General features: G+C 50.8%; 1 protein-coding gene across 2 annotated transcripts in view; it reads right to left on the reverse strand.

The window, feature by feature from the left end:
* Nucleotides 1–22,834, reverse strand: part of galnt14 (UDP-N-acetyl-alpha-D-galactosamine:polypeptide N-acetylgalactosaminyltransferase 14 (GalNAc-T14)) — a 118,941-nt gene extending 96,107 nt beyond the window's left edge. The window contains exons 1-3 of one of the 2 annotated variants that reach the window (XM_067978935.1): nt 22,699–22,834; nt 16,996–17,058; nt 14,071–14,192 (exon numbers count right to left, since the gene is read on the reverse strand). In XM_067978935.1, the coding sequence (XP_067835036.1) occupies nt 14,071–14,192; nt 16,996–17,058; nt 22,699–22,819 (306 nt within the window). In that variant the 5' untranslated portion in view covers nt 22,820–22,834. Of the gene's footprint in view, nt 1–14,070; nt 14,193–16,995; nt 17,062–22,698 lie in introns of both variants that reach the window. The other variant, XM_067978934.1, reaches the window with a different exon arrangement.
* Between the last annotated feature and the right edge of the window lie 1,050 nt (nt 22,835–23,884).

Consider the following 23,884-nt stretch of genomic DNA (forward strand, 5'->3'; position numbering starts at 1 on the left):
AGAGCGGGGATATAAACAGTGTGGGGAAAGGGAGCCCAGAGCGGGGATATAAACAGTGTGGGGAAAGGGAGCCCAGAGCGGGGATATAAACAGTGTGGAGAAAGGGAGCCCAGAGCGGGGATATAAACAGTGTGGGGAAAGGGAGTCCAGAGCGGGGAAATAAACAGTGTGGGGAAAGGGAGTCCAGAGCGGGGATATAAACAGTGTGGGGAAAGGGAGCCCAGAGCGGGGATATAAACAGTGTGGGGAAAGGGAGCCCAGAGCGGGGATATAAACAGTGTGGGGAAAGTGAGCCCAGAGCGGGGAAATAAACAGTGTGGGGAAAGGGAGCCCAGAGCGGGGAAATAAACAGTGTGGGGAAAGGGAGCCCAGAGCGGGGAAATAAACAGTGTGGGGAAAGGGAGCCCAGAGCGGGGAAATAAACAGTGTGGGGAAAGGGAGCCCAGAGCGGGGATATAAACAGTGTGGGGAAAGGGAGCCCAGAGCGGGGATATAAACAGTGTGGGGAAAGGGAGCCCAGAGCGGGGATATAAACAGTGTGGGGAAAGGGAGCCCAGAGCGGGGAAATAAACAGTGTGGAGAAAGGGAGCACAGAGTGGGGATATGAACAGTGTGGGGAAAGGGAGCCCAGAGCGGGGATATAAACAGTGTGGGGAAAGGGAGCCCAGAGCGGGGAAATAAACAGTGTGGGGAAAGGGAGTCCAGAGCGGGGATATAAACAGTGTGGGGAAAGGGAGCCCAGAGCGGGGATATAAACAGTGTGGGGAAAGGGAGCCCAGAGCGGGGAAATAAACAGTGTGGGGAAAGTGAGCCCAGAGCGGGGAAATAAACAGTGTGGGGAATGGGAGCCCAGAGCGGGGAAATAAACAGTGTGGGGAAAGGGAGCCCAGAGCGGGGAAATAAACAGTGTGGGGAAAGGGAGCCCAGAGCGGGGAAATAAACAGTGTGGGGAAAGGGAGCCCAGAGCGGGGAAATAAACAGTGTGGGGAAAGGGAGCCCAGAGCGGGGATATAAACAGTGTGGGGAAAGGGAGCCCAGAGCGGGGAAATAAACAGTGTGGGGAAAGGGAGCCCAGAGCGGGGATATAAACAGTGTGGAGAAAGGGAGCCCAGAGCGGGGATATAAACAGTGTGGGGAAAGGGAGCCCAGAGCGGGGAAATAAACAGTGTGGGGAAAGGGAGTCCAGAGCGGGGATATAAACAGTGTGGGGAAAGGGAGCCCAGAGCGGGGATATAAACAGTGTGGGGAAAGGGAGCCCAGAGCGGGGATATAAACAGTGTGGGGAAAGTGAGCCCAGAGCGGGGAAATAAACAGTGTGGGGAAAGGGAGCCCAGAGCGGGGAAATAAACAGTGTGGGGAAAGGGAGCCCAGAGCGGGGAAATAAACAGTGTGGGGAAAGGGAGCCCAGAGCGGGGAAATAAACAGTGTGGGGAAAGGGAGCCCAGAGCGGGGATATAAACAGTGTGGGGAAAGGGAGCCCAGAGCGGGGATATAAACAGTGTGGGGAAAGGGAGCCCAGAGCGGGGAAATAAACAGTGTGGGGAAAGGGAGCCCAGAGCGGGGATATAAACAGTGTGGGGAAAGGGAGCCCAGAGCAGGGAAATAAACAGTGTGGGGAAAGGGAGCCCAGAGCGGGGATATAAACAGTGTGGGGAAAGGGAGCCCAGAGCGGGGAAATAATCAGTGTGGGGAAAGGGAGCCCAGAGCGGGGATATAAACAGTGTGGGGAAAGGGAGCCCAGAGCGGGGAAATAAACAGTGTGGGGAAAGGGAGCCCAGAGCGGGGAAATAAACAGTGTGGGGAAAGGGAGCCCAGAGCGGGGATATGAACAGTGTGGGGAAAGGGAGCCCAGAGCGGGGATATAATCAGTGTGGAGAAAGGGAGCCCAGAGCGGGGATATAATCAGTGTGGGGAAAGGGAGCCCAGAGCGGGGAAATAAACAGTGTGGGGAAAGGGAGCCCAGAGCGGGGATATAAACAGTGTGGGGAAAGGGAGCCCAGAGCGGGGATATAAACAGTGTGGGGAAAGGGAGCCCAGAGCGGGGAAATAAACAGTGTGGGGAAAGGGAGCCCAGAGCGGGGAAATAAACAGTGTGGGGAAAGGGAGCCCAGAGCGGGGATATGAACAGTGTGGGGAAAGGGAGCCCAGAGCGGGGATATAAACAGTGTGGGGAAAGGGAGCCCAGAGCGGGGATATGAACAGTGTGGGGAAAGGGAGCCCAGAGCGGGGATATAAACAGTGTGGGGAAAGGGAGCCCAGAGCGGGGATATGAACAGTGTGGGGAAAGGGAGCCCAGAGCGGGGAAATAAACAGTGTGGGGAAAGTGAGCCCAGAGCGGGGATATAAACAGTGTGGGGAAAGGGAGCCCAGAGCGGGGAAATAAACAGTGTGGGGAAAGGGAGCCCAGAGTGGGGATATAAACAGTGTGGGGAAAGGGAGCCCAGAGCGGGGAAATAAACAGTGTGGGGAAAGGGAGCCCAGAGCGGGGAAATAAACAGTGTGGGGAAAGGGAGCCCAGAGCGGGGATATAATCAGTGTGGGGAAAGGGAGCCCAGAGCGGGGAAATAAACAGTGTGGGGAAAGTGAGCCCAGAGCGGGGATATGAACAGTGTGGGGAAAGGGAGTCCGGAGCGGGGAAAAAACAGTGTGGGGAAAGGGAGCCCAGAGCGGGGATATAAACAGTGTGGGGAAAGGGAGCCCAGAGCGGGGAAATAAACAGTGTGGGGAAAGGGAGCCCAGAGTGGGGAAATAAACAGTGTGGGGAAAGGGAGCCCAGAGTGGGGATATGAACAGTGTGGAGAAAGGGAGCCCAGAGCGGGGATATAAACAGTGTGGGGAAAGGGAGCCCAGAGCGGGGATATGAACAGTGTGGGGAAAGGGAGCCCAGAGCGGGGAAATAAACAGTGTGGGGAAAGGGAGCCCAGAGTGGGGATATGAACAGTGTGGGGAAAGGGAGTCCAGAGCGGGGATATAAACAGTGTGGGGAAAGGGAGCCCAGAGTGGGGATATGAACAGTGTGGAGAAAGGGAGCCCAGAGCGGGGATATAAACAGTGTGGGGAAAGGGAGCCCAGAGCGGGGATATGAACAGTGTGGGGAAAGGGAGCCCAGAGCGGGGATATAAACAGTGTGGGGAAAGGGAGCCCAGAGCGGGGAAATAAACAGTGTGGGGAAAGGGAGCCCAGAGTGGGGATATGAACAGTGTGGGGAAAGGGAGTCCAGAGCGGGGATATGAACAGTGTGGGGAAAGGGAGCCCAGAGCGGGGAAATAAACAGTGTGGGGAAAGGGAGCCCTGAGCGGGGATATGAACAGTGTGGGGAAAGGGAGTCCAGAGCGGGGATATGAACAGTGTGGGGAAAGGGAGCCCAGAGCGGGGAAATAAACAGTGTGGGGAAAGGGAGCCCAGAGCGGGGATATGAACAGTGTGGGGAAAGGGAGCCCAGAGCGGGGAAATAAACAGTGTGGGGAAAGGGAGCCCAGAGCGGGGATATAAACAGTGTGGGGAAAGGGAGCCCAGAGCGGGGAAATAAACAGTGTGGGGAAAGTGAGCCCAGAGCGGGGATATAATCAGTGTGGGGAAAGGGAGCCCAGAGCGGGGAAATAAACAGTGTGGGGAAAGTGAGCCCAGAGCGGGGATATAAACAGTGTGGGGAAAGGGAGCCCAGAGCGGGGAAATAAACAGTGTGGGGAAAGGGAGCCCAGAGCGGGGAAATAAACAGTGTGGGGAAAGGGAGCCCAGAGCGGGGAAATAAACAGTGTGGGGAAAGGGAGCCCAGAGTGGGGATATAAACAGTGTGGAGAAAGGGAGCCCAGAGTGGGGAAATAAACAGTATGGGGAAAGGGAGCCCAGAGCGGGGATATAAACAGTGTGGGGAAAGGGAGCCCAGAGCGGGGAAATAAACAGTGTGGGGAAAGGGAGCCCAGAGCGGGGATATAAACAGTGTGGGGAAAGGGAGCCCAGAGCGGGGATATGAACAGTGTGGGGAAAGGGAGCCCAGAGCGGGGAAATAAACAGTGTGGGGAAAGGGAGCCCAGAGCGGGGATATGAACAGTGTGGGGAAAGGGAGCCCAGAGCGGGGAAATAAACAGTGTGGGGAAAGGGAGCCCAGAGCGGGGAAATAAACAGTGTGGGGAAAGGGAGCCCAGAGCGGGGATATAAACAGTGTTGGGAAAGTGAGCCCAGAGCGGGGATATAAACAGTGTGGGGAAAGGGAGCCCAGAGTGGGGATATAAACAGTGTGGGGAAAGGGAGCCCAGAGTGGGGATATAAACAGTGTGGAGAAAGGGAGCCCAGAGCGGGGATATAAACAGTGTGGGGAAAGGGAGCCCAGAGCGGGGATATAAACAGTGTGGGGAAAGGGAACCCAGAGCGGGGATATAAACAGTGTGGAGAAAGGGAGCCCAGAGCGGGGATATAAACAGTGTGGGGAAAGGAAGTCCAGAGCGGGGAAATAAACAGTGTGGGGAAAGGGAGTCCAGAGCGGGGATATAAACAGTGTGGGGAAAGGGAGCCCAGAGCGGGGATATAAACAGTGTGGGGAAAGTGAGCCCAGAGCGGGGAAATAAACAGTGTGGGGAAAGGGAGCACAGAGCGAGGATATAAACAGTGTGGGGAAAGGGAGCCCAGAGCGGGGAAATAAACAGTGTGGGGAAAGGGAGCCCAGAGCGGGGATATGAACAGTGTGGGGAAAGGGAGCCCAGAGCGGGGAAATAAACAGTGTGGGGAAAGGGAGCCCAGAGCGGTGAAATAAACAGTGTGGGGAAAGGGAGCCCAGAGCGGGGAAATAAACAGTGTGGGGAAAGGGAGCCCAGAGCGGGGATATAAACAGTGTGGGGAAAGGGAGCCCAGAGCGGGGATATAAACAGTGTGGGGAAAGGGAGCCCAGAGCGGGGAAATAAACAGTGTGGGGAAAGGGAGCCCAGAGTGGGGATATAAACAGTGTGGGGAAAGGGAGTCCAGAGCGGGGATATAAACAGTGTGGGGAAAGGGAGCCCAGAGTGGGGATATAAACAGTGTGGGGAAAGGGAGTCCAGAGCGGGGATATAAACAGTGTGGGGAAAGGGAGCCCAGAGCGGGGATATAAACAGTGTGGGGAAAGGGAGCCCAGAGCGGGGATATAAACAGTGTGGGGAAAGGGAGCCCAGAGTGGGGATATAAACAGTGTGGAGAAAGGGAGCCCAGAGCGGGGATATAAACAGTGTGGGGAAAGGGAGCCCAGAGCGGGGATATAAACAGTGTGGGGAAAGGGAGCCCAGAGCGGGGATATAAACAGTGTGGGGAAAGGGAGCCCAGAGCGGGGATATAAACAGTGTGGAGAAAGGGAGCCCAGAGCGGGGATATAAACAGTGTGGGGAAAGGGAGTCCAGAGCGGGGAAATAAACAGTGTGGGGAAAGGGAGTCCAGAGCGGGGATATAAACAGTGTGGGGAAAGGGAGCCCAGAGCGGGGATATAAACAGTGTGGGGAAAGGGAGCCCAGAGCGGGGATATAAACAGTGTGGGGAAAGGGAGCCCAGAGCGGGGATATAAACAGTGTGGGGAAAGGGAGCCCAGAGCGGGGAAATAAACAGTGTGGGGAAAGTGAGCCCAGAGCGGGGAAATAAACAGTGTGGGGAAAGGGAGCCCAGAGCGGGGAAATAAACAGTGTGGGGAAAGGGAGCCCAGAGCGGGGAAATAAACAGTGTGGGGAAAGGGAGCCCAGAGCGGGGAAATAAACAGTGTGGGGAAAGGGAGCCCAGAGCGGGGAAATAAACAGTGTGGGGAAAGGGAGCCCAGAGCGGGGATATAAACAGTGTGGGGAAAGGGAGCCCAGAGCGGGGAAATAAACAGTGTGGGGAAAGGGAGCCCAGAGCGGGGATATAAACAGTGTGGAGAAAGGGAGCCCAGAGCGGGGATATAAACAGTGTGGGGAAAGGGAGCCCAGAGCGGGGAAATAAACAGTGTGGGGAAAGGGAGTCCAGAGCGGGGATATAAACAGTGTGGGGAAAGGGAGCCCAGAGCGGGGATATAAACAGTGTGGGGAAAGGGAGCCCAGAGCGGGGATATAAACAGTGTGGGGAAAGTGAGCCCAGAGCGGGGAAATAAACAGTGTGGGGAAAGGGAGCCCAGAGCGGGGAAATAAACAGTGTGGGGAAAGGGAGCCCAGAGCGGGGAAATAAACAGTGTGGGGAAAGGGAGCCCAGAGCGGGGAAATAAACAGTGTGGGGAAAGGGAGCCCAGAGCGGGGATATAAACAGTGTGGGGAAAGGGAGCCCAGAGCGGGGATATAAACAGTGTGGGGAAAGGGAGCCCAGAGCGGGGAAATAATCAGTGTGGGGAAAGGGAGACCAGAGCGGGGATATAAACAGTGTGGGGAAAGGGAGCCCAGAGCGGGGAAATAAACAGTGTGGGGAAAGGGAGCCCAGAGCGGGGATATGAACAGTGTGGGGAAAGGGAGCCCAGAGCGGGGATATAAACAGTGTGGGGAAAGGGAGCCCAGAGCGGGGAAATAAACAGTGTGGGGAAAGGGAGCCCAGAGCGGGGATATAATCAGTGTGGGGAAAGGGAGCCCAGAGCGGGGAAATAAACAGTGTGGGGAAAGGGAGCCCAGAGCGGGGAAATAAACAGTGTGGGGAAAGGGAGCCCAGAGCGGGGATATGAACAGTGTGGGGAAAGGGAGCCCAGAGCGGGGATATAAACAGTGTGGGGAAAGGGAGCCCAGAGCGGGGATATAAACAGTGTGGAGAAAGGGAGCCCAGAGCGGGGATATAAACAGTGTGGGGAAAGGGAGCCCAGAGCGGGGATATAAACAGTGTGGGGAAAGGGAGCCCAGAGTGGGGATATAAACAGTGTGGGGAAAGGGAGTCCAGAGCGGGGATATAAACAGTGTGGGGAAAGGGAGCCCAGAGCGGGGATATAAACAGTGTGGGGAAAGGGAGCCCAGAGCGGGGATATAAACAGTGTGGGGAAAGGGAGCCCAGAGCGGGGATATAAACAGTGTGGGGAAAGGGAGCCCAGAGCGGGGAAATAAACAGTGTGGGGAAAGGGAGTCCAGAGCGGGGAAATAAACAGTGTGGGGAAAGGGAGTCCAGAGCGGGGATATAAACAGTGTGGGGAAAGGGAGCCCAGAGTGGGGATATAAACAGTGTGGAGAAAGGGAGCCCAGAGCGGGGATATAAACAGTGTGGGGAAAGGGAGCCCAGAGCGGGGATATAAACAGTGTGGGGAAAGGGAGCCCAGAGCGGGGATATAAACAGTGTGGGGAAAGTGAGCCCAGAGTGGGGATATAAACAGTGTGGGGAAAGGGAGCCCAGAGCGGGGATATAAACAGTGTGGGGAAAGGGAGCCCAGAGCGGGGAAATAAACAGTGTGGGGAAAGGGAGCCCAGAGCGGGGATATAAACAGTGTGGGGAAAGGGAGCCCAGAGTGGGGATATAAACAGTGTGGGGAAAGGGAGCCCAGAGCGGGGATATAAACAGTGTGGGGAAAGGGAGCCTAGAGCGGGGATATAAACAGTGTGGAGAAAGGGAGCCCAGAGCGGGGATATAAACAGTGTGGGGAAAGGGAGTCCAGAGCGGGGAAATAAACAGTGTGGGGAAAGGGAGTCCAGAGCGGGGATATAAACAGTGTGGGGAAAGGGAGCCCAGAGCGGGGAAATAAACAGTGTGGGGAAAGTGAGCCCAGAGCGGGGATATAAACAGTGTGGGGAAAGGGAGCCCAGAGCGGGGATATAAACAGTGTGGGGAAAGGGAGCCCAGAGCGGGGATATAAACAGTGTGGGGAAAGGGAGCCCAGAGCGGGGATATAAACAGTGTGGGGAAAGTGAGCCCAGAGCGGGGATATAATCAGTGTGGGGAAAGGGAGCCCAGAGCGGGGATATAAACAGTGTGGGGAAAGGGAGCCCAGAGCGGGGAAATAAACAGTGTGGGGAAAGGGAGCCCAGAGCGGGGAAATAAACAGTGTGGGGAAAGGGAGCCCAGAGCGGGGATATAAACAGTGTGGGGAAAGGGAGCCCAGAGCGGGGAAATAAACAGTGTGGGGAAAGGGAGCCCAGAGCGGGGAAATAAACAGTGTGGGGAAAGGGAGCCCAGAGCGGGGAAATAAACAGTGTGGAGAAAGGGAGCCCAGAGCGGGGAAATAAACAGTGTGGGGAAAGGGAGCCCAGAGCGGGGAAATAAACAGTGTGGGGAAAGGGAGCCCAGAGCGGGGAAATAAACAGTGTGGGGAAAGGGAGCCCAGAGCGGGGAAATAAACAGTGTGGGGAAAGGGAGCCCAGAGCGGGGATATGAACAGTGTGGGGAATGGGAGCCCAGAGTGGGGAAATAATCAGTGTGGGGAAAGGGAGCCCAGAGCGGGGATATAAACAGTGTGGGGAAAGGGAGCCCAGAGCGGGGAAATAAACAGTGTGGGGAAAGTGAGCCCAGAGCGGGGAAATAAACAGTGTGGGGAAAGTGAGCCCAGAGCGGGGAAATAAACAGTGTGGGGAAAGGGAGCCCAGAGCGGGGAAATAAACAGTGTGGGGAAAGGGAGCCCAGAGCGGGGAAATAATCAGTGTGGGGAAAGGGAGCCCAGAGCGGGGATATAAACAGTGTGGGGAAAGGGAGCCCAGAGCGGGGAAATAAACAGTGTGGGGAAAGGGAGTCCAGAGCGGGGAAATAAACAGTGTGGGGAAAGGGAGCCCAGAGCGGGGAAATAAACAGTGTGGGGAAAGGGAGCCCAGAGCGGGGAAATAAACAGTGTGGAGAAAGGGAGTCCAGAGTGGGGATATGAACAGTGTGGGGAAAGGGAGCCCAGAGCGGGGATATAATCAGTGTGGGGAAAGGGAGCCCAGAGCGGGGAAATAAACAGTGTGGGGAAAGGGAGCCCAGAGCGGGGATATAAACAGTGTGGGGAAAGGGAGCCCAGAGCGGGGATATAAACAGTGTGGGGAAAGGGAGCCCAGAGCGGGGATATGAACAGTGTGGGGAAAGGGAGCCCAGAGCGGGGATATAAACAGTGTGGGGAAAGGGAGCCCAGAGCGGGGATATAAACAGTGTGGGGAAAGGGAGCCCAGAGCGGGGATATGAACAGTGTGGGGAAAGGGAGCCCAGAGCGGGGATATAATCAGTGTGGGGAAAGGGAGCCCAGAGTGGGGATATAAACAGTGTGGAGAAAGGGAGCCCAGAGCGGGGATATGAACAGTGTGGGGAAAGGGAGCCCAGAGCGGGGATATAAACAGTGTGGGGAAAGGGAGCCCAGAGCGGGGAAATAAACAGTGTGGGGAAAGGGAGCCCAGAGCGGGGAAATAAACAGTGTGGGGAAAGGGAGCCCAGAGCGGGGATATAAACAGTGTGGGGAAAGGGAGTCCAGAGCGGGGAAATAAACAGTGTGGAGAAAGGGAGTCCAGAGCGGGGATATAAACAGTGTGGGGAAAGGGAGTCCAGAGCGGGGATATAAACAGTGTGGGGAAAGGGAGCCCAGAGCGGGGATATAAACAGTGTGGGGAAAGGGAGCCCAGAGCGGGGAAATAATCAGTGTGGGGAAAGGGAGCCCAGAGCGGGGAAATAAACAGTGTGGGGAAAGGGAGCCCAGAGCGGGGAAATAAACAGTGTGGGGAACGCAGGAGTTCAGTCGCTGCCAATCAGAACCCACCCACCGCGGTCTGAGAAAAATCATATGTGATGTCACAGGATCCTCAGCCTTTTCAATTTTCCAACAGGTTTGAGGAATAAAGTGGGGGCTGCAGGGTGGGTGAGCAATCTGACCATGGCATCATTGTACAGGAAGCCATTCAAGTGGTGGGAGGGAGTTAGCAGGAATGTAGTGGTGGTAGGGGACTGTATAGTCAGGGGGATAGACACAGCTCTCTGCAGCTGAGAACGAGAGTCCAGAAGGCTGTGTTGCCTGCCCGTTGCCAGGATTCTGGACATCTGCTCTGGGCTGGAGAAGAACTTGCAATGGGAGGGGGAGGATCCAGTTGTTGCGGTCCACGTAGGTACCAACGACATAGGTAGGACTAAGAGGTTCTGTTTAGGGAGTATGAGCAGCTAGGGGCTAAATTAAAAAGCAGAACCTCAAAGGTAATAATCTCTGGGTTATTACCAGAGCCACGAGCAAATTGGCACAGGGTAAATCAGATCAGAGAGATGAATGCATGGCTCAGAGTTTGGTGTGGGAGAATTGGGTTTCGATTCATGGGGCACAGGCACCAGTACTGGGGAAAGAGGGAGCTGTTCCGCTGGGACGGGCTTCATCTCAACCATGCTGGGGCCAGTGTTCGGACTGCAGCGGTTCAAGAAGGCGGCTCACCACCACCTTCTCAAGGGCAATTAGGGATGGGCAATAAATGCCGGCCTTGCCAGCGACGCCCACATCCCATGAATGAATTTTAAAAAACCAGGGCGGTAGAGAGGGCTTTAAACTAAATAGTGGGGGCGAGGGATCAAGTAAGGGAGGATGTGATAAATTAAAGAAAGAAGACAAGGCAAGAGTGCAAGGTAGCAATAAGGGAAATGATAATCAGAGAGTGGCAGGAAGGGTCAGAGCATGCAAACTTAAGAGTGCCCCAGCAGGTAAGGCTAGAGGTTGCAAAAATAGTAAAAAGACAGCACTAGAGGCTTTGTATCTGAATGCGTATAGCATTCGTAACAAAATGGATGAATTGACAGCTCAAATAGAAATAAATATGTACGATCTGATAGCCATCTGAGGGCATGAAGACAGAGAACTGGGAAATTAGGTTAAGGGATGGGTCAGTAGAGATGCAGTGCAGACATTTAATGAGATATTTCATAACACTCGGCAAAGATACATTCCAGTGAGAGAGAAAGACTCTAGGGGAAGGACGTACCATCCGTGGCTAACAAAGGAAGTTAAAGATAGTATCAAATTGAAAGAAAAAGCATACAATTCTGCAAAGATTAGTGGCAGGTCAGAAGATTGGACAGAATATAAAAAACAGCAAAGAATAACTAAAAGAAGAATAAGGAGGGAGAAATTAGAGTGCGAGAGAAAGCTAGCTAGAAATATAAAAACAGATAGTAAGAGTTTCTACAAGTATTTAAAAAGGAAAAGAGTAAGAGAGAGAGTCTGGGGAATTAATAATGGAGAATAAAGAAATGGCGGATGAATTGAACAGATATTTTGCATCCATCTTCACTGTAGAGGATACAAATAACATGCCAGAAATAATTGTGAATCAAGAGGTGAAAGGGAGGGAGGAACTTAAAACATTTACAATCACCAGGGAAAGAGTTCTGAAAAAAATATTAGAACTAAAAGGTGACAAGTCCCCAGGTCCTGATGGATTTCATTCTAGGATCTTAAAAGAAGTGGCTGCAGAGATTGTAGATGCATTGGTATTAATTTTCCAAAATTCCCTAGATTCTGGAAGGGTCCCATCAGATTGGAAAATAGCGAATGTAACTCCTCTATTCAAGAAAGGAGGGAGACAGAAAGCAGGAAACTACAGGCCAGTTAGCTTAACATCCGTCATAGGGAAAATGCTAGAATCTATTATTAAGGCGGTTATAGCAGGGCACTTAGAAAATCTCAATGCAATCAGGCAGAGTCAGCACTGCTTTGTGAAAGGGAAATTGTGTTTGACTACTTTATTAGAGTTCTCTGAGGAAGTAACAAGCAACGTGGATAAAGGGGATCCTGTGGATATGGTGTACTTGGATTTCTAGAAGGATTTTGACAAGGTGTACAAAATTATGAGGGGCCTAGATAGAGTAGACAGGAAGTACCTGTTTCCCCTAGCGGAGAGTTCAAGAACTGGAGGACATAGATTTAAGCTGATTGGTGGAAGGATTAGAGGGGACATGAGGAAAAACTTTTTTACCCAGAGGGTGGTGGGTGTACGGCATTCGCTGCCCGAATTGGTGGTAGAGGCAAGTACCCTCAACTCTTTTAAAAAGTACCTGGACCAGAACCTAAAGTGCTGTAAGCTGCAGGGCTACAGACCGGGTGTTTGAAGGTGGGATTAGAATGGGCACCTGGTTGTTCTTTGAGCCGACGCGGACACGATGGGCCGAATGGCCCCCTTCTGTGCTGTATCTTTTCTATGGTTCGATGGTTCTAGGTGCCACATCAAAGGCTACTACACAAAATAAGAGCTCATGGTGTAGGGGGTAACATATTAGAATGGATAAAGGACTGGTCATCTAATAGGAAACACAGAGTAGGCACAAATGGGTCATTTTCAGATTGCCAAGATGTAACGAGTGGAGTGCCACAGGGATCAGTGCTTGGGCCTCAACTATTTACAATCCATATCAATCACTTAGATGAAGGGACCGAATGTATGGTTGCTAAATTTGCTGATGACACAAAGGGAGGTAGGAAAGTAAGTTGTGAAGAGGACAAAAGGAGTCTGCAAAGGGATATAGATAGGTTAAGTGGCAGATGGAGTATAATGTGGGAAAAAGTGAACTTGTCCACTTTGGCAGGAGGAATAGAAAAGCAGTATATTATTTAATGGAGAGAGACTGCAGAACTCTGAGGTACAGAGGGATCTGGGTGTCCTGGTACATGAATCACAAAAAGTTAGTATGCAGGTACAGCAAGTGATTAGGAAGGTAAATGGAATGTTGTCATTTATTGCAAGAGTAATGGAATATAAAAGTAGAGATGTTTTGCTACAGTTGTACAGGGAATTTGGTGAGACCACATCTAGAATACTGTGATGTTTTGGTCTCCTTATTTAAGAAAGGACATAATTGCTTTGGAGGTGGTTCAGAGAAGGTTCACTCGACTGATTCCTGGGATGAGGGGGTTATCTTATGAGGAAAGGTTGGACAAGTTTTTTTTTTATTCGTTCATGGGATGTGGGCGTCGCTGGTTTGCCCATCCCTAATAGCCCCTGGGAAGGTGGTGGTGAGCCGCCTTCTTGAACCATTGCAGTCCGTGTGGTGAAGGTTCTCCCACAGTGCTGTTAGGAAGGGAGTTTCTAGATTTTGACCCAGCAATGATGAAGGAACGGCGATATATTTCCAAGTCGGGATGGTGTGTGACTTGGAGGGGAACATGCAGGTGGTGTTGTTCCCATGTACCTGCTGCTCTTGTCCTTCTAGGTGGTAGAGGTCGCGGGTTTGGGAGGTGCTGTCGAAGAAGCCTTGGCAAGTTGCTGCAGTGCATCCTGTGGATGGTACACACTGCAGCCACAGTGCGCCGGTGGTGAAGGGAGTGAATGTTTAGGGTGGTGGATGGGGTGCCAATTAAGCGGGCTGCTTTATCTTGGATGGTGTTGAGCTTCTTGAGTGTTGTTGGAGCTGCACTCATCCAAGCAAGTGGAGAGTATTCCATCACACTCCTGACTTGTGCCTTGTAGATGGTGGAAAGGCTTTGGGGAGTCAGGAGGTGAGTCACTCGCCGCAGAATACCCAGCCTCTGACCTGCTCTTGTAGCCACAGTATTTATATGGCTGGTCCAGTTAAGTTTCTGGTCAATGGTGACCCCCGGGATGTTGATGGTGGGGGATTCGGCGATGGTAATGCCATTGAATGTCAAGGGGAGGTGGTTAGACTCTCTCTTGTTGGAGATGGTCATTGCCCGGCACTTGTCTGGCGTGAATGTTACTTGCCACTTATGATTAGTTGGGCCTGTATACACTGGAGTTTTGAAGAATGAGAGGTGATCTTATTGAAACATATAAGATCCTGAGGGGACTAGAAGGGGTAGATGTTGAGAGGATGTTTCCCCTTGTCGGAGAACTAGGGGCCACAGTTTAAAAGTAAGGGGTCTCCCATTTAAGATGGAGATGAGATGAGGAGAATGTTTTTCTCTGAGGGTTGTGAGTCTGTGGAACTCCCTTCCCCAGAGAGCGGTGGAGGCAGGGTCATTGAATATTTTAAGGCTGAGTTCGATAGATTCCTGATTAACAAGGGAGTCAAAGGTTATTGTAGGTAGACGGGAAAGTAGGGTTGAGGTCACAATCAGATCAGCCATGATCTTACCAAATAGCAGAGCAGGCTCGAGGGGCCGAATGGCCTACTCCTGCTCTTAATTCGTCTGTTCGTATGTATGTTCTGTGACGGGGTGTATTTCTGCCATTACTTTCCCGTTGACGGGGTGTATCTCTGCCGTAACTCTCCCGTTGACAGGGTGTATCTCACCTCTTTCGTTCTCTGTAGAAGGGGAGGCAGCCAGTCTTTGTTCACCTCGCAGTGACTATCCAGGAAGGTCAGTACTTTGGCTTCAGCTGCGTCTGCACCACGGACCCGAGACCTGATTAATCCTAATCAGAAGGAGAACGTCATTACCGAGAGTCAGTGAGCCATATCAGGAAAGCTCAATCATCTTTGTGCATTTCTGGTTGAACTCGTTCTCTTGTCGCAGGTGTGATTGTGACACACCCACTCCCCTCGCCAGGGCGTAATCATCCTGGCTCCAGACGCCTCCTAATCCCCCTCCCCAATCTGCTTGTTACTGTGGCCTCCCCACCCCCACTTTCTATGAGGACGCCCCCTCGATCCCTCTTCTCTGCTGCTTTTCATACAGTGCCCAGAAGAAATCTCAAGCTGCAATCTCCCTCCCATCGGAGCGCCAACGCCCACATCCCCTCGCTGGATGTCAGGGCTGCCATTTTACCTTCGTGCCCCAGATACTGAGAAGTTGGCATGGGGCGCATGTAGGAACTGACCCATGGAGGGCCTCTATTCAGAGAGACACTACTCACTGACCAAATAAGAACATAAGAACTTAAGAAATAGGAGCAGGAGTCGGCCGTATGGCCCCTCGAGCCTGCTCCGCCATTCAATCAGATCATGGCTGATCTTCTACCTCAACTCCACTTTCCCGCCTGATCTCCATATCCCTTGATTCCCTCAGAGTCCAAAAATCTATCAATCTCAGCCTTGAATATACTCAACGACTGAGCATCCACAGCCCTCTGGGGTAGAGAATTCCAAAGATTCACAACTCTCTGAGTGAAGAAATTTCTCCTCATCTCAGTCTTAAATGGCCGACCCCTTATCCTGAGACTATGACCCCTAGTTGGAGCCTGGATTATTGGTCAGAGGCTGAGCGATCAGTCAATCAGCAGCAAACTTCAGACCAGTGATCAGACTGTTGGATGTCACAAAATGGAGGTTGATGCTGAGTGTTCTTCTTTAATCTCAGTGAGACCCAGACATTAGTCCCATTATCATTTCACCCATTAACAGGATAAAATAAAGGACTTGCATTTATATAGCGCCTTTCACAACCACAGGATATCCCAAAGTGCTTCACAGCCAATGAAATACTCTTCAAGTGTCATCACTGTTGAACCATTGGCGGCCGTGCCTTCAGCTGCCTGGGCCCTAAACTCTGGAATTCCCTCCCTAAACCTCTCCACCTCTCTACCTCTCTCTCCTCCTTTAAAACGCTCCTTAAAACCTACCTCTTTGACCAAGCTTTTGGTCACTATCTCCTTTTGTGGCTTGGTGTCAAGTCTTGTCTGATAATTGCTTCTGTGAAGCATTTCGGGATGTTTTACTGTGTTCAAGGCACTGGAGAAATGCAACTTGTTGTTGTTGTATTGTAGGGTAATGTGGCAGCCAATTTGCGCACAGCAAGCTCCCACAAACAGCAATGAGATCAATGACCAATTAAACTGTTTTGGTGATGTTGGGCGAGGGATAAAATGTTGGCTACTCTTCATTGTCCCCTGCTGGAAAGTGTGGCAGAGTGGAGTTCAGGTGGTCAGCTTCGATGGGCTGTCGGGGGCCTCCCTCATCTGTGTCTATCTTGTGCTCTTCATGCACAGAATATTTAAAAAGTGCAGGTAAATGGCTCTGATAAAAAAGAAAAGATACAAATGCTGGAAACACTGACTGCCCTCCTGCCCCTCAGTTGTCCACAGCACACTCGGCCCATTGATACCTCAAAGCTGCACTAAGGCTCCAACAATGGTGTCGGTCCCATCGGAAAAAGCCAGCTGTGCTGCTCACCCATTAAACAGGCCAAGGTGCCCCTCCTCCCCTCCTCCCCCACCCCCACCACCCCCTCCTGATGGTCAACTGCCAACCGCCCATTTTTCAGTCGAGAAACGGTGGCCAGCAATTGAAAATTGTCCCCATTAAACCATCCCCATCTGTACTCCCAGGAGGATGTAAAAGATCCCAGGACACAATTCAAGGAATAGCATGGGAGTTCTCCCAGCACTGCTGGCCAACATTCCTCCTCCAAAAACAGATCAATTGGTCCGTTATCGCACTCGCTGTTTGTGGGATCTTGCTGTGCACAGATCGACTGCTGTAGTTGTCCACGTAAGACTTGCTTCACGAGTAATTAGCTGGCCGTGAAGTGCTGTGGGACACCATGAGGATGGGATAAAGCTCCTGTCTAAATGCATTCTCTTCCTTCCAGCACAGGCCACGCAGACCAGGAACGCCCTGCCTCCGATCCCCAGTCTGGGCTCGAGAGGGCTGACCTCAACCACGGCAGCACAGGAGGAGCGTTGTGGAAACCGGCCTCAGTGGGCCAAGGGCGGGCAAACCTCGCCGGGCTTCTCTCCCCCACGACTGTCAACCCCGCTGGAAAAAGCCTCGAGCGATGACCGGATCGGGCGTGAAGTGCTCCGTAGTCAAATAGCCTGCTGACACTCGCACATGGAAAACGCACGTCTGAGACGACGTCACTGAAGCCCTGCAGAAAAGTAGCTCAGTGTTGAGTTAGCGCCTTCAGGAGAGGAGGGAAGAAAATAGGCATTAAAGAGAACAGGGTCATTGGGCCCCCTCAGATAAGAAATCAAACTGTTCTGTCTTTGGTCTGCTGGGGTGAGGTTACTGCACTACCATGCCCCTCCCCCTTCTTCCCCCACCCCTCCCCCAACACACCCACACCACCCCCTGAGGAGTTGCTCCTTTAATTAAAGGTGCCATCCACTTTCACAGCCCCGGAATCTGTGCCACGCCCAGTTGCGTAAAACAAAAGCAAAACCACTGCGGATGCTGAAAATCTGCAATAAAAACAGAAAATCCTGGGAAATGCTCAGCAGGACGTAAAGTTCGTAAAACAACCATTCAATTTCCCGCCACCTCCCACTCCCATCTCACCTTCGCGTTGCACGTTCCGCAAACATTTCACCTTCGGAAGTCTGGTCAGCAACCGGCAGTCGTCTGCTGCAGGGACAATAACACCAAAAGGTCAGGGTGTGGTCGTGTAAGAGTTATGGCAATCAGGCTAGCAACCCAGAGGTTGTGAGTTCAAATCCCACCAGTTGTCCAATTGAATTTAATAAAAGCTGGTAATTTGTAGGTTAGCAGTTTAAAAAAAAACCCAGCTAGTTCACTAATGACCGTAGAATCATAGAAAATTTACGGCACAGAAGGAGGCCATTCGGCCCATTATGTTCGCGCCGGCTGAGAAACGAGCCATCCAGCCTAATCCCACTTTCTCGCATTTGGTTCGTAGCCCTGCAGGTCATTTTTTAAATGTGATGAGGGTTTCTGCCTCTACCACCCTCTCAGGCAGTGAGTTCCAGACCCCCACCACCCTCTGGGTGAAAAAAATGTCCTCATTCCCGCTCTAATCCTTCTACCAATCACTTTAAATCTATGCTCGCTGGTTATTGACCCCTCCGCTAAGGGAAATAGGTCCTTCCTATCCACTCTCTCTTGGCCCCTCATAATTTTGTACACCTCAATCAAATCATCCCTCAGCCTCCTCTGTTCCAAGGAAAACAACCCCAGCCTATCCAATCTGTCATCATAGCTAAAATTCTCCACTCCTGGCAACATCCTCGTAAATCTCCTCAGTACCCTCTCGAGTGCAATTACATCCTTCCTGTAATGTGGTGACCAGAACTGTACACAGTATTCAAGCTATGGCCTAACCAGTGTTCTATACAGTTCCAGCATTACCTCCCTGCTCTTATATTCTATGCCTCGGCTAATAAAGGAAAGTATTCCATATGCCTTCTTAACCACCTTATCTACCTGTCCTGCTACCTTCAGGGATCTGTGGACATGCACTCCAAGGTCCCTCACTTCCTCTACACCTCTCAGTAACCTCCCATTTTTTTTTTTTTTTTATTCGTTCATGGGATGTGGGCGTCGCTGGCAAGGCCGGCATTTATTGCCCATCCCTAATTGCCCTTGAGAAGGTGGTGGTGAGCCGCCTTCTTGAACCGCTGCAGTCCGTGTGGTGAAGGTTCTCCCACAGTGCTGTTAGGAAGGGAGTTCCAGGATTTTAACCCAGTGACGATGAAGGAACGGCGATATATTTCCAAGTTGGGATGGTGTGTGACTTGGAGGGGAATGTGCCAGTGGTGTTGTTCCCATGTACCTGCTGCTCTTGTCCTTCTAGGTGGTAGAGGTCGTGGGTTTGGGAGGTGCTGTCGAAGAAGCCTTGGCGAGTTGCTGCAGTGCATCCTGTGGATGGTACACACTGCAGCCACTGTGCGCCGGTGGTGAAGGGAGTGAATGTTTAGGGTGGTGGATGGGATGCCAATTAAGCGGGCTGCTTTATCTTGGATGGTGTCGAGCTTCTTGAGTGTTGTTGGAGCTGCACTCATCCAAGCAAGTGGAGAGTATTCCATCACACTCCTGACTTGTGCCTTGTAGATGGTGGAAAGGCTTTGGGGAGTCAGGAGGTGAGTCACTCGCCGCAGAATACCCAGCCTCTGACCTGCTCTTGTAGCCACAGTATTTATATGGCTGGTCCAGTTAAGTTTCTGGTCAATGGTGACCCCCAGGATGTTGATGGTGGGGGATTCAGCGATGATAATGCCGTTGAATGTCAAGGGGAGGTGTATTCCCTTGCCTTGTTTGCTCTCCCCAAATGCATTACCTCACACTTCTCCGGTTTGAACTTCATTTGCCACTTTTCTGCCCATCTGACCAATCCATTGATCTCTTCCTGAAGTCTACTGCTTTCCTCCTCACTATCAACCACACGGCCTATCTTTGTGTCATCCGCAAATTTCTTAATCATGTCCCCTACGTTTAAGTCCAAATCGTTAAAGTATACAACAAAAAGCAAAGGACCTAGTATCGAGCCCTGCGGCACCCCACTGGAAACAGCCTTCCAGTTGCAAAAACACTCATCGACCATTACTCTTTGCTTCCTGCCACTGAGCCAATTTTGGATCCAATTTGCCACATTCCCTTCAATCCCATGAGCCTTTACTTTTTTGACCAATCTGCCATGTGGGACCTTGTCAAAAGCCTTGTAAAATCCAAGTTGACTACATCAATTATGCTACCCTCATCGATCCTCCTTGTCACCTCCTCGAAAAATTCAATCAAGTTAGTCAGACATGACGTCCCCTTAACAAATCCGCGCTGACTGTCCTTGATTAGTCCATGCCTTTCTAAGTGACGTTTTATCCTGTCCCTCAGAATTGATTCCAATAATTTGCCCACCACCGAGGTTAGGCTCACCGGCCTGTAATTACTCGGTCTATCCCTCGCTCCCTTTTTAAGCAACGGTACAACATTAGCAGTCCTCCAATCCTCCGGCCCGTATCCAGTGAAGTTCAGAGAAGGGAACCTGCTGCCTGGTCTGGGCCAACATGTGACTTCAGTCTCACACTACACAGGAACTGGAGGAGGCCAATCAGCGTGTTCTGCCATTCAATTAGATCCTGGCTGATCTGTATCTTAACTCCATCTTAACTGCCTTGGTTCTGTAAGCCTTAATATTCTTACCCAACAAAAACATATCAATCGCAATTTTCAAATTTTCAATTGACTCCCAGCCTCAACAGCTTTTTGGGGGAGAGAGTTCCAGATTTCTATAAGAACATCAGAACATAAGAAATAGGAGCAGGAGCAGGCCACATGGCCCCTCGAGCCTGCTCTGCCATTCAATCAGATCATGGCTGACCTTTGACCTCAACTCCACGTTCCTGCCCGATCCCCATATCCCTTGATTCCCCTAGAGCCCAGAAATCTGTCCACTACCCTTTGTGTGAAGTGCTTTCTGACATCACCCCTGAACGGCCTAGTTCTAATTTTAAAGTTATGCCTCCTTGTTCTGGACTCTTTCCGCCAGAGGAAATAGTTTCTCTCTATCTAACCTATCAAATGCTTTAATCATCTGAAACACCTCAATTAGATCACCCCTTAATCTTCTATATTCAAGAGAATACAAGCCTAGTCTGTGCAACCTGTCCTCATAATTTAACCCATTTAGCCCCGGTATCATTCTGGTCAATCTGCGCTGCACCCCCTCCAAGGCCAGTGTATCCTTCCTGAGGTGCGGTGCCCAGAACTGAACACAGTCTCCAGATGGGGTCTAACCAGAGCTCTTGTACAGCTGTAATATAACTTCCTCCCCTTTGTATTCCAGCCCCCATGAGACAAAGGCCAACATCCCATTAGCCTTTTTGATTACTTTTTCTACCTGTCCAGGTACGTGGTGACACTTAATGCTTTGTGAATTGGCCTGGCAAGCCCCTCGGTTGTTAAAACAATCACAAGGTGAAGATCCACGACTGCCATCTCAGGGTAACTAGGGATGGGCAAGAAATTCAGCATTGTCCACATCCTGCCAACAAATAAAAAAAATAGCTCCTCTCGAGTTTCTGATCAGGGCACCCATCGTCCCAGTGTCTACAGGAATTCCCATCATCCCAGCGTCTATGGAATTCCCATTGTTACTGTGTGTATGGGAATTTCCAATGTCCCAGCATCCATGGGAATTCCCAACATCCCAGCGTCTATGGGAATTCCTGCATTGTTCCACCACGTTCTCGTTTAGCCACTTTAACCCTGTTCCTTTAGTCTATGAGCTATTAATTAGCGCAATGGTTAACACAGTTAGGCACATTCCTGTCTGTGCTATTTAAGACTCAGTTGATGACCTGTTTATGGACCAGCGTGTGGGAGCAGGGGTCTCCTCGGCACACCCTCTGTGCCCAGTTATGGAGGGTCAGCCGGGGCAGGCCCAGTGAGAGGTCTCAATGAACAGCCATTAAATAAAACATGAACAGGACGAAAAGAGATTCCCCTGCCACCCCAACCCCGTGACTTTAAAGATTCTTTAAATATAGGTATTCTTGTGTCCGTACATTTAACACTGTTGTCACAGGGCAGTGCCTCTCTCTGTGTCTGAGAGCGGGTGTTCAGGCCAATGAGGGCACTGCCAGTTCAGGGTCGAGATGCCAGCCGCAGCACAGTATATATTTTTTTTTATTCGTTCATGGGATGTGGGTGTCGCTGGCGAGGCCGGCATTTATTGCCCATCCCTAATTGTCCTTGAGAAGGTGGTGGTGAGCCGCCTTCTTGAACCGCTGCAGTCCGTGTGGTGAAGGTTCTCCCACAGTGCTGTCAGGAAGGGAGTTCCAGGATTTTGACCCAGCGACAATGAAGGAACGGCGATATATTTCCAAGTGGGGATGGTGTGTGACTTGGAGGGGAACGTGCAGGTGGTGTTGTTCCCATGTGCCTGCTGCCCTTGTCTTTCTAGGCGGTAGAGGTCGCGGGTTTGTGAGGTGCTGTCGAAGAAGCCTTGGTGAGTTGCTGCAGTGCATCCTGTGGATGGTGCACACTGCAGCCACAGTGCGCCGGTGGTGGAGGGAGTGAATGTTTAGGGTGGTGGATGGGGTGCCAATCAAGCGGGCTGCTTTGTCCTGGATGGTGTCGAGCTTCTTGAGTGTTGTTGGAGCTGCACTCATCCAGGCAAGTGGAGAGTATTCCATCACACTCCTGACTTGTGCCTTATAGATGGTGGAAAGGCTTTGGGGAGTTAGGAGGTGAGTCACTCGCCGCAGAATACCCAGCCTCTGACCTGCTCTTGTGGCCACAGTATTTATATGGCTATCCACACGGTATGTTCAATTTGCTGTGTTCATCCCACACACCTTATTTGGGCATCATCCGTCTGTCCTGACTCTAGGCAGCACCTGGATGGGATTCCCCATTGTTAAGGTAGCTGTCACACAGTCATGCCTGCAGCAACACGTTTCTATCACCAGATGGAGTTTCAAAAGCCCCACTTACCCAGGTTTCTGGGATCTCTCACAGACTCCAGCCGCCATCTTGGTTTCTCTCCAGGTAAGTTTCAGTGTCACATTTTAACTCTTTTTTTAAACAGTTTTTAATGAGGGTTAATTTTTAAATGTAATTGTTCTCTCCCTTTTTGGGTTCTAAAATCAGATTGCGATGCACTCCCTTTTGCTTCTTCTTTACCCACTACTTTCTTATGAATGCTTCCTCTGGCTTCCCTGGAGATCCCGCAGTATATTATTAAAAGTCTTCTGTATGCTCGCACTTCCTGTCCAACCTCTAGCTGTCACGAGTTTTGGTCAATCTTCGATGTTAAGAGTTAACATTGAAACTGCCTATGTAAACAGTTGGCTATAACGGTGTAGTTGCGGGCTCTGTCCAGTAGATGGTGCCGTGGAATGAATTTCTGAAGTCTGACTCCCAAATGTCGCCATCTTTTAGATAATAAAACTTACATTCTTCAACTGACCAGAAGCAACACCACAGGTTTCATATAACAGTTTACAACAACTCCATTACTCAGTGGATCAAACTGGTGTTACAGAAATAGACAGAAAGCTAAAATTTACAGCGCAGAACGAGGCCATTCAGCCCATTGCGCCTGTGCTGGTGTTAGTTCTTCAACTGGAGTAATCTACTGTAATCCTATTACTTTTCCCTGACCCCGTGTCCTTTCATATCCTTTATTTTCATTTATCCAGTTTACTTTTAAATTATGCTGTAGTCACTGCAACAATGAGAGGCAAGGTTTTCCTGTGACGAGAGTGGTTAAAGAAAGGGGCAGTCTGGACACTGTCCAATACTCACGGTCATCACTGAAGTCGTCAACTAGGATGATCTCGTGGACGAGGTAGGCAGGAGACCGGTTCAGCACGCTGTCATGGAAACAAGACCGAGAAACTTCAATCAGTGATAGATAACTAACCATAGTGTGTGGGATCCAATCAGTGAATAATAACTAACCACATTGTGTGGGATCCAGTGAATAATAACTAACCACATTGTGTGGGATCCAGTGAATAATAACTAACCACATTGTGTGGGATCCAATCAGTGAATAATAACTAACCATATTAGAATCATAGAATCATAGAAGTTACAACATGGAAACAGGCCCTTCGGCCCAACATGTCCATGTCGCCCAGTTTATACCACTAAGCTAGTCCCAATTGCCTGCACTTGGCCCATATCCCTCTATACCCATCTTACCCATGTAACTGTCCAAATGCTTTTTAAAAGACAAAATTGTACCCGCCTCTACTACTGCCTCTGGCAGCTCGTTCCAGACACTCACCACCCTTTGAGTGAAAAAATTGCCCCTCTGGACCCTTTTGTATCTCTCCCCTCTCACCTTAAATCTATGCCCCCTCGTTATAGACTCCCCTACCTTTGGGAAAAGATTTTGACTATCGACCTTATCCATGCCCCTCATTATTTTATAGACTTGTATAAGATCACCCCGAAACCTCCTACTCTCCAGGGAAAAAAGTCCCAGTCTGTCTAACCTCTCCCTGTAAGTCAAACCATCAAGTCCCGGTAGCATCCTAGTAAATCTTTTCTGCACTCTTTCTAGTTTAATAATATCCTTTCTATAATAGGGTGACCAGAACTGTACACAGTATTCCAAGTGTGGCCTTACTAATGTCTTGTACAACTTCAACAAGACATCCCAACTCCTGTATTCAATGTTCTGACCAATGAAACCAAGTATGCTGAATGCTTTCTTCACCACCCTATCCACCTGTGACTCCACTTTCAAGGAGCTATGAACCTGTACTCCTAGATCTCTTTGTTCTCTCACTCTCCCCAATGCCCTACCATTAACGGAGTAGGTCCTGGCCCGATTCGATCTCCCAAAATGCATCACCTCACATTTATTTAAATTAAACTCCATTTGCCATTCATCGGCCCACTGGCCCAATTTATCAAGATCCCGTTGCAATCCTAGATAACCTTCTTCACTGTCCACAATGCCACCAATCTTGGTGTCATC

The sequence above is a fragment of the Heptranchias perlo genome, unplaced genomic scaffold (assembly GCF_035084215.1).
Source record: "Heptranchias perlo isolate sHepPer1 unplaced genomic scaffold, sHepPer1.hap1 HAP1_SCAFFOLD_427, whole genome shotgun sequence".
Taxonomy (NCBI): domain Eukaryota; kingdom Metazoa; phylum Chordata; class Chondrichthyes; order Hexanchiformes; family Hexanchidae; genus Heptranchias; species Heptranchias perlo.